The sequence below is a fragment of the Sorex araneus genome, chromosome 2 (genome assembly GCF_027595985.1).
Source record: "Sorex araneus isolate mSorAra2 chromosome 2, mSorAra2.pri, whole genome shotgun sequence".
Classification (NCBI taxonomy): Eukaryota; Metazoa; Chordata; class Mammalia; order Eulipotyphla; family Soricidae; genus Sorex; species Sorex araneus.
The window spans coordinates 224,891,921-224,901,388 of record NC_073303.1 but is presented as its reverse complement, the minus strand read 5'-3'; the positions used below and the strand labels follow the sequence as shown (position 1 = coordinate 224,901,388).

The following is a 9,468-nucleotide window of genomic DNA, read 5'->3' as shown; positions in this document are numbered from 1 at the left end:
AAGCGACCCATGGCGTATTTGATATGCCAAAAACAGTAACAAGTCTCACAATGGAGACTTTACTGGTGCCCGCTTGAGCAAATCAATGAGCAACGGGATGACAGTGATACCAGTGATACCATGGCATTGTTTATGAATTTCAGAACAATTCTAAAATGACAGCATCATTATAGGGGCAGCATATATTCTTGCCTATCCCCAACCTTGACAGAAGACCATTAAGACTCTCACCATTAAGCTTGCTTGCTGTGGGTCTTTGGAGATGAGCTTTTCAGGTCAGGAAAGCTTCCTTCACAAGTAACTTGATAGAAACTATGGTACATATACACAACGGAATACGATGCAGTTTTAATAAAAGATAAAGTTATGCAATTTGCTGCAACATGAATGGATCTGGAGAGTATCATACTGAGTGAAATCAGCAGAGGGAGAGGAACAGACTCAGAATGATCTCTCCCATATGTGGGATATAAAGAAATCCCACAGGGGAATATCAAATGCCCAATGGCAATAGAAAAGAAGAGCAGAACTGGTCTTCAGTTGGAAGCTTGGCACTGGGGCAGGGGTGAAGGGGTAAGTTAGGGAAGGGGACATTAGGATAATGGAGGAGAGAAAAGTGCCTGCCCCAGAGGCAGACTGGGGGGTCGGAGGGAAACTGGACACTGGTAGAGGGAAGTGGGCACTGGTGAAGGGATGAGCATTGGAACAATATATGCCTGAAACTCAATCATAAATGTCTTTGTAACTTTATAATTCGTAGCGATTCAATAAAAAGGGGGATTAAAAAAAAGGTCCTTTCCATAGTAATCTGTTATGTTCCTAACTATGAATCAGTGTTGAATTTTGCCTAAACAGTGATATACATCTATTGAGATGATATCTTTTCCTACTACCTCAGTATGAAGAATGCATTAGTTAATGCATTGATTTTGGTATCAAGCTAATGCTGGCCTCCTAAAATAAGATTGAAAGCACTCCTATTCTATGAGTCATTATTATTTCTGAGTTAATCCTACATATCTTTCAGTGCCTGGAAACTTCTCCCCCTGCAGACATTACCCCACTGATCAAGGCATGGGCACCTCTGAGAAGAGCTAGCCTCATGGATTGTTATCCTGCCCCGAAGGGCCTGGCTGATGACATTGTTTCCTTTCCGTGAGCATCCCCCTGCATTTCGCAGTACTACCTGTGAAACTTCCAGCAAGAGAACAAGGCTTACAACCCAGCTAAGAATTTGAAAACTTCACTAAGAATTTAAAGTGGGGGGGTAGAATGTGTAGGAAAGAACTTTTTCTGAGTTGTTTGAAGCCATCTCTCCTGTGCCTGAACATCACCTGCATGCACCTGGACCTGACCCTACTGAAACTATCCAGTCTTAAGCCACAAGAGTCCCTTTCTGCTGCCCAACCATTCCAGAGCTCCTAGGAAGACCTTGTCAGGTTCAGACTTCTGTGGGGAAGGGGCAGAAATCATCTTTACCACACTGGAAAGAGCTGCCCTGAGGCAGGCTCCTAGAGGGCTGCTGTGCAGAGAGAAGGGGGCCATTCTCCCTGAATATGTTGGGGACTGTCTCTGGAGGGAGGGTGCACATGTTGGGACAACAGTCAATGTTGACTTGGAGACCACTTTGCAGTTCTCTGAGAGTTTCCTCAGACTCTCTTCTTCGGCTTTGCTGAGAGTCTACCCTGCTGCAACTTAATACTCCTCCTGGGATTTCCCAGCCCCCAGAAGGGGCAAATCCCTGCTGCCAACTTCCCACCCACTGGCCCCTCACCTCGCCCCTCCCCCACCCGCGCTTCAAGACTCCCAGCAGGAAACACCCTTGGCTTCTCCCAGCCGCGCTGGCCTCAGGGAGGCACGTCGCTCCTCCTCGAGGGAAGCCGCTCTCTTCTTCCATCCTCCCCAGTCTCCCCATTTTCGGGAGCTCTGAGGGGCCCCGCCGAGAGCCACAGCCCCCGGGTTACCCACTCGTGCCACAACCTGACAGAAAACACGTCGCACGTTCTCAGTTGCAAACGGAGTGAGTTTATTGTACAGACACCGAGACCACAGCGCTCAGGGGGCAGAGCCAGCGGGACAGGCTATGTACACAGAAACACATTCCCTGGGGGAGGACGCAGCGGGGTGCGGGGGTGAGGGTGGGGGAAGCGGGGGGCAGTGCGCAGTGACAGGCTTCTCCGCGCCCGAGAGGCGGGGTCGGCGGGGCGCCCGTCCTTATCTGAAGGAGAAGGACACGCTGGAGCTGTAGGCCTCGCCCGAGCTCTGCTTCTCGGAGCTGTAGCCCCCCTTCCCGGAGCCCCCCCGGGAGCCGCCGCCCGAGCCGCCTCGGGAGCCGCCGCCGCTGGAGCTGCCGCCGCCGGAGCCGTAGCCGCCGCCGGAGCCGCCTCGGGAGCCGCCGCCGGAGCCGGAGCCGCCGCGGGAGCCGCCGCCGCCGGAGCCGTAGCCGCCGCCGGAGCCGCCGCCGGAGCCGCCGCGGGAGCCGGAGCCGCCTCGGCTGCCCGAGCTGAAGCCGCCGCCGGAGCCGCCGCCGGAGCCGGAGCCGCGGCCGCCGCCGCCGCCGCCGCCGTGGCTGCCGAAGCCCGCCTTGGACGCGACGTTTGAGGAAACGGTGCTGCTCGTCACCGCTGCGAGGAGAGAGGGAGAGAGAGAGAGAGAGACCCCGCGTCATCCTCACGGGTCCACACGCCGCGGCGGCCCCTCCCGCCGAGGACAGGGCGGCAGCCCCCAACTTACAGATGCTCACGTTGCTGCTGAGGTCTCCAGACATCCTGCGGGGGAGGGGAGACGTGAGCTGCGGCCTCGCTGAGGAGAGCCTCAGGTCCCAAGAAGCCCGCTCCCCCCCAGCCCTCCCGGCGCCCCCCTGGCTGCCTCAGCCCTACTCTGCCCGGACTGCTTTTGCAAGCTGAGGGTGGGAGGCATGGCCAAACAGCCTGAGTGCCCCCCAGCGCGGGGCTCCCCCCGTCTCTCATGGGCTCCCTGCCAGTCGCTTCAGTCAGGCCAAGTCACCCCAGAGACACTAATCACACTGACCAACACCCCAGAGGAAGGAGTTTCCCTTGGGGAAGGGGGGCACATGGCTCTGTCTGTCTCTCCAGAAACCCACACCTGCCCTGGGTGAGCGTGCCTCGCCAGCTGACACGTTCTGACACCGCAGCTCCTCTATCCAGGGCACCAAGGGGAAAGAGTAGAAGCCACACACGCCCCACAGACCCAGAGACCCGGGCATCGGGCAGTCTAGGACTGACCCATTTTCGCAGCTTTTGCAATCGCAGCCCAATGGATTGAGGACAAATTGCTCTGTTAGTCACCTTACATTGATAGATCTACAAGAGCACAAAAATGCTTCTTTCTACATCTCCGCCTAGGCAACATCGTGTCATCAGCTCTCAGCCTTCGGGGCCCTGCCCCTCCCTCCTTGCCCTGTTTTCTCCTGCCATCCTCGTTCTAAAAGAGCAGTGAAGTAGCCAGGTGCCTTCTGCCCACCAAGCCCCTCACCGGCACTCCTCGCCCTCCAGCAGTTTGCGGTAGGTGGCGATCTCCATGTCCAGGGACAGCTTGGTGCTCATCAGCTCCTGATAGTCGCGCAGCAGCCGGGCCAGGTCCTCTCGGGCCTGCTGGAGAGCCTCCTCCAGCTCAGTGAGCTTGTTCCTGGCATCCTTGATGGCATTCTCTCCCCTCTGCTCAGCATCGGCGATGGAGTCCTGCACGCTCTTGCACTAGGAGGGAAAGAGACCGGGTTTCTACTTGAACAGAGGAGCTCTGCCTGGCAGAAGGGAAGAGGGAGCGGGAAGGCGGAATCCGAGCCCTGGCAGTGTGCCCCCACCCCCAGCCTCCAGAATTAATGCAAGTCATAAACAACTGGGCTAAGGCTTGCTGCGGCCCCTGGGGCATCATGTGGTACAGGACCAGAGTCATGAGCCCATCCCTGCTTCACTAACTACTGAGAGCTTGCAGGCTTGACTCTCTGCCCTGGGTCCTTTCTTCCGAAGTGAGTCTCCAACTCTGTCCCCACTACTGGCACCCCTCACTGACTGCACCACCCTGCAGGCTGGTACTTAGAACCTGGGCCCAGTACAAATGAGAAGCGACAGTGGCAAATCTGGGGCAAGTTCAATGCCTTCTTGTTTTGTTGGCTTCTTCCCTTTTGCCCCATGGATGTTAATAGCTGGTGAACCTGGGGCCATTCTCAAAATCGGGACTGACATTACATTCTGTGAAGTGGGAGCAACAGAAGCTAGATTCAAGTTTCTGAGATCCATATATGCACATACATCTCTCCACACCTTCTTAGCCCAGCTGCACCCCACCATGTAAGGGGGAAGAGAGTGGGAGCTGCACTAGCCCTTAGGGCCACAGCTTACCTGCTTCTTCACGTGGGCGATCTCCCCTTGCAGTCTCTGAATCATGCGGTTCAGCTCACTGATCTCCATCTTGATCTCTTTCAGGCTGTCTCCATGTTTCACGGCCGTCACCTGGAGCTCCTCATACTGTGGAAGAGGGAGGAGGACAGTGGCAACTGAGGGGCAGCCCAGGAGCAGCCAGGGAGTGACTCCTCCCAGAGATGGAGGGCAAGGCTGGGTGTCATGGCTGGAATCGAGGAAAATGGGGTACCATCTCATACCCCCAAAAGGATTTAGTGCCTTTCTCAGTTGAGCACATGTGGGGTTCCATGAACATTTCTCCTTGGGAATGATATCCAACTTCTACTACACAGAAGCATGAATCACTTTGTGGCCAGAGGACTACCCAGCTTGTTAGAAGGAGCTGGGCCTCCTGCAACGCTAACACTTGCCTTGCTGTGGTACAGGGCCTCAGCCTCCATCTTGCTCCTCTGTGCGATCTCTTCATACTGGGACTGGACCTCACTGATGATGCTGTCCAGGTCCAGGCTGCGGTTGTTGTCCATGGACAGGATGACATTGGTGTCGGTGACATTCTGGTGCATCTGGGACAGCTCCTACAACATACAGGTTGGTCCATTAGCCCCACTCCCATCAGCCAGGATGACTCTTTATGGAGGGAGAGTGAGAAGCTAAGGTCCCTTCTGGAGCCCTCTCCTTACCGTGTCATAGAGAACCTTCAGGAATTCAATCTCCTGGCTCAGCACATCCACCCTGGACTGAAGCTCCACTTTAGTCATGTAGGCACTGTCCACGTCCTGCAGGAAAGGTTAGGTTGAAAGTCCCACTCCCTGAGCCCCTCTTACAGAGTTCTATGGCTGGGTCACAGCATCTCTCTGCCATCCTCTTCACTCTGTCCCTGCCACATGCTTTCCAATAGCTCAGTCACCATAGGTGCACTGTGTCCCCTAGGAGCCTCATTTGGTATGGGCTCCATTCGATGCCTCTGATGGGATCTCTATGCTCACGGTCACTGTGGTCACACACCCCATCCAACATCATCAGAACCTTGGGTGTAATCGTTTTGCCCACCAGAGTCTCTCTTCTGCTTGAAAACAGTGTGAATCTTATCCATCCTCACTCCCGCAGCCTCTCTGTCCATGCCCATCTGTCCAGACCAGCTCTTCCGAATTTTTCTGGCTTTGACACCAAAGCCTCTGAAGGAACCAGGCTGAAAACCCACATTTCTTGCCTCCTAGCTCAAACCTGTGTCAGCCAGCCTCTTCAAGCCAGCATCCAAGGGAAAGTTCTGATCCTTGCTCAGTTACAAAAAGAATAGTGTTTCCTGTGCTTGTACCTTACATGACCGTGTATAGGCTTTAGAAAGTTTCTGATGAGAAATGTTTTAGAAAGTTTGCGCAACGGCTCTGGAAGCTTTAACTAGAGACAGCTTGTCTCTCAGAGAACTAGATTCTAGCCTGTCACTGTCCCTGGCCACTGCTATTTTCACTTAGAGTTGTCCCCTAATCTGTCTCTTTGGGCACCATGGTCCTCAGAAGATTCCCCATCCTGCCCCAGTCATGGCATTCTCTTTCTCACCTTTTTGAGGGTCACAAAGTCGTTCTCAGCGCTTGTGCGTTTGTTGATCTCATCCTCATACCTGTTGAGATCCAAACACACAACTGTCAGATCATCCTTAAGATTCACTTTCTTCTTTTTCTCTTCCTTCCAGATTACCCCAAAAGACTCTATTGTCTGGGAATATTGAATGCGCTGTAACTGTAGAAACTGTACTACAATCTCCCACATGAGGCTACTTATCTATAAGTTAACTCTCAAACAGATAGAAAACATATTATCTACAGGCCTAAACATCTCCAGAAACAATCAACAAAAGAGGCAGATGCTTCTCCCCTTTATCAGTCACTACAAATGCTCAGGAAGACATATGGCTTTCTGGGGGCAATGGTCAGTATTTATCTCCACTCCACATTTATAGTCACCTACTTTTTCTTAAAATCTTCCACAAGATCCTGCATGTTGCTCAGCTCTGACTCTTGTGATGTTCTCTCTGCAGAGAGAGAATCCAAGTATTTCTTCAGTTGGGCAATGTAGGCCTGGAAGATGGGGTCCAGGTTGGTGCTGCGGGTGCTGACGTCCATCTGCTGCAGCAGCTCCCATTTGGTCTGTAGCACCTGGTTCTGCTGCTCCAGGAAGCGCACCTGCCATAGCCAGAAGGAGAACCATGAGTTCCAGGTTGTCCCCCACCTGCCGGCTCCACTCACAGAGGCAGCTCGGCTCAGCTCTTTTGTCCTCCCTGCTGGAAGACGTGTAATGGCTCAGCTTCCTCTCTCTGTACCAGGGAAGCTTTCTAGCCTCCAGTGTCTCCCCTGGCACCTCTGCAAACAAACTCCTTCCTACTTCACCGCCCACTATTTTGTTTAAAGCTGCTCCTAAGACTCCAGGCCATTTCCCTTCCCATCCTAGTTGAATTCCTGGCAAAAGTCTTCTAAGTCTTGGGGAAAACCAAAAGCTGGCTCCTTGGCACCGTTCCTAAAGGCACCAAGTATGAGCGCCCTGCAGGGCAGGGCTCCTCTGCCTGGGTTTTAAGAACCTCGTAAATTCCTAAGCCAGGCTCCTCTGCCTTAAAGAGAAAACTCTATAACCCTTAAAGTGACACCAATAAAGTCTTTACAGGCCACGAAACTGAGATTCCTGCTTTTGCAGGCAAGGATTCCATTCAGTGGCATAGCTCTGAGTATGCATTGTAGGTTCCGCAACTGGGGATTAAACAGAGGAGCAGCTTCTAGGGAAGCCAAGATGCTCAGAAGAGGACATTTCCATAAAATCTTTAGCTCCTGCAGTCACAGAGCCCATCACCCTTCTCTTTCCATCTTTTTTTCTCAGAATTTACCACGAAAAAGGATTGTTAGGGCTGAAACAATAAAGCCAAAGGCAACTACATCCTTGCTATGGGCAGACTGTTCTGGAAGATGTAGCCCAAAAAGTCAGTTTCCCAGGCTGGCATGACTACCCCAAAGACTCCGGAAAGAAACTGCTCTTCCCCTCAGCTGCTTTTCAGACAGCACTGGAGGCAGAACATCCTCAGCAAGGCTGGAGTTGGCTTCTCCGCACTCACCTTGTCAATGAAGGAGGCAAATTTGTTGTTGAGCGTTTTGATCTGCTCCCGCTCCTGAGACTTCACGTTCTGAATCTCCGGGTCAACCTTCACGTTGAGAGGCTGCAGGAGGCTCTGGTTGATGGACACTTCGTGGATGCCTCCACCAGGGAATCCTCCAGGACCAGAGCCACCAGGACCTCCAAATCCTCCGAAGCCACCGCCGCCTCCAAAGCCACCGCCGCCTCCGAAGCGGCTTCCACCAAAGCCGCCACCGCCGAAGCCACCACCTCCGAAGCCGCTGCCGCCTCCGAAGCCACTGCCACCTCCAAAGCCGCTGCCACCGCCGAAACCACCTCCTCTGCCACCAAATCCACCGCCGGAGCCCATGCCACCTCCTCCAGCCACACTCATGGAGATGCTCTTGGAGCCGCCCAGGCCAACAAGACTCTGGCTGCCAAAGCCACCACCACCGCAGCCCCTGCCGCCGCCGCCGCCACCTCCATGGCGGCTCAAGCAGGAGAAACCGGAGCCAGATCGCCGGCTGCCACTGCTCATCACGGCTGAGCCGCTGCTGAAGCTCCGGAAGCCACTTCCACCTCCGCCGCCTCCTCTGACTCGCGATTTACACGACATCTGACAACTCATGATGCCTTTGCCCAGTGAGGAAAGCTGGTGGTTCTTGAGAAGTGCTCAAGCTGGAGACTCAACTCCGCTGCTGGAGACTCAACTCTGCTGCCGGAGACTGTCAGGGTCCCTTTTTATACCCAGAGTAGGTGCTGGTGTGCCTGGGTGTGGGCCCACTTATGCATGGGTTTGGTCTGCCTGGGAGCTACTCCTGCTGAGTGATTATCAAGCTAATAGCCATTAAAAATTTACTAATCAGCTCCATCCCCAAAATTGCTATGATTGCACACTTCTCCTGTTTATCTGAGCATCTGTCACGCAACTTGATTTTTGTAAAATCATCAGAAGAGAAGATCAGGATGTGGATTTCTCAATCTGAAAAAGGACCTTCTACAGAATGCTGTTTCTCTGCTCTGGACCGACCCAAGGGACGCCAGCTATCACCGGGCCTGTGCAGGCTCGCCACTTTGGCTGATGAAAGAGCTGACAGGTTTGGAGACTGGGGGAGCCCCTCAGTACCAGGCTCAGAGTCTGTCTCGCTTTTCCCTCAGCTCTGGTAAGCATTTCCAGTGCACTCGTGGAGCACAAATCAATGTGGGAAAGCAGGCATCCTTCTAAAGAAAGAAGTTGGCCTGGGACACTGCAAGAGAATGGTCGTTCTTGGGAGGATGGGGTGGGAGGGTGGGAGGGACGATGGGGTCATCAGTGGAGAACGGGCACTGGTGGAGACATGGGTACTCAATCTATGTATGACTGAAACATAAGCACGAGAATATGTAAATCTGTATCTCTACCCTCACAGTGATTCATTAATAATAATAATAAAAAAGAATGGTCGTTCTTTAAAGAATCTTGGCTCTTTCCTTCACACACTGAACAGCAATACCCCAGGAAGAGAAATTTCTTTCCTGTATCCAGAAGTTCTAACCATCAATTTTTCTATTTTCTTCTACATGAAAAACCCAGAGGGTGCAGAACTTAAGGCAACTTCCTGGGTCTGTCTCAGCGTGGGCACCCAACAGAAAATGTGCCGTAGCTCCAGGGTCCAGATGCTTATGGATTTAATCTGTTAGGAATTGTTCATTGTCCAGTCATTCTGCTAAACAATGCAGAAGTGGGAACTCCATGATAGAGCTCAGAGATAGGGGAATATCAGAAGACTCTGGAGTTGTCCATGCCAGAGCTCGGTTAAGGCTCTTCCTTCACGGGCTCTTCATGGGCCAGTGTAGCCCATGACCCAAAGAGGCACTGTGGGCCTTTGGAGGCACTGCTGGCCTCCTGTTAAATCTATCTTGCAGAGCAGTTGTTCACCTGTGATATCACCCTTTTTTTGCAGGGGTGTGTGTATGGGGGTGGGGGAACTGTGCCAAGCATGCCACCAGT

The 9,468-nt window shown here is 53.1% G+C and overlaps 1 protein-coding gene across 1 annotated transcript; it reads right to left on the bottom strand.

The window, feature by feature from the left end:
- Nucleotides 1–2,040: 2,040 nt before the first annotated feature.
- On the bottom strand, nucleotides 2,041–8,106 carry KRT2 (keratin 2). Its single transcript, XM_055127032.1, has 9 exons — nucleotides 7,480–8,106; nucleotides 6,348–6,562; nucleotides 5,940–6,000; nucleotides 5,063–5,158; nucleotides 4,793–4,957; nucleotides 4,362–4,487; nucleotides 3,496–3,716; nucleotides 2,734–2,768; nucleotides 2,041–2,624 (listed from the first exon to the last, which is right to left on the bottom strand). The coding sequence occupies exons 1-9, from the start codon at nucleotides 8,104–8,106 to the stop codon at nucleotides 2,215–2,217; spliced, it is 1,956 nt and encodes a 651-aa protein (XP_054983007.1). The 3' UTR covers nucleotides 2,041–2,214.
- Between the last annotated feature and the right edge of the window lie 1,362 nt (nucleotides 8,107–9,468).

Excerpts from the sequence above, each read along its gene's own strand:
- KRT2 (XM_055127032.1), bottom strand. The coding sequence starts at position 8,106 with ATGAGTTGTCAGATGTCGTGTAAATCGCGAGTCAGAGGAGGCGGCGGA. Across the intron at positions 6,563-7,479 it reads TTGCCTCCTTCATTGACAAG|GTGCGCTTCCTGGAGCAGCA; the intron begins GTGAGTGCGGAG and ends TGGCTATGGCAG. Across the intron at positions 4,488-4,792 it reads AGGCCCTGTACCACAGCAAG|TATGAGGAGCTCCAGGTGAC; the intron begins GCAAGTGTTAGC and ends CCTCTTCCACAG.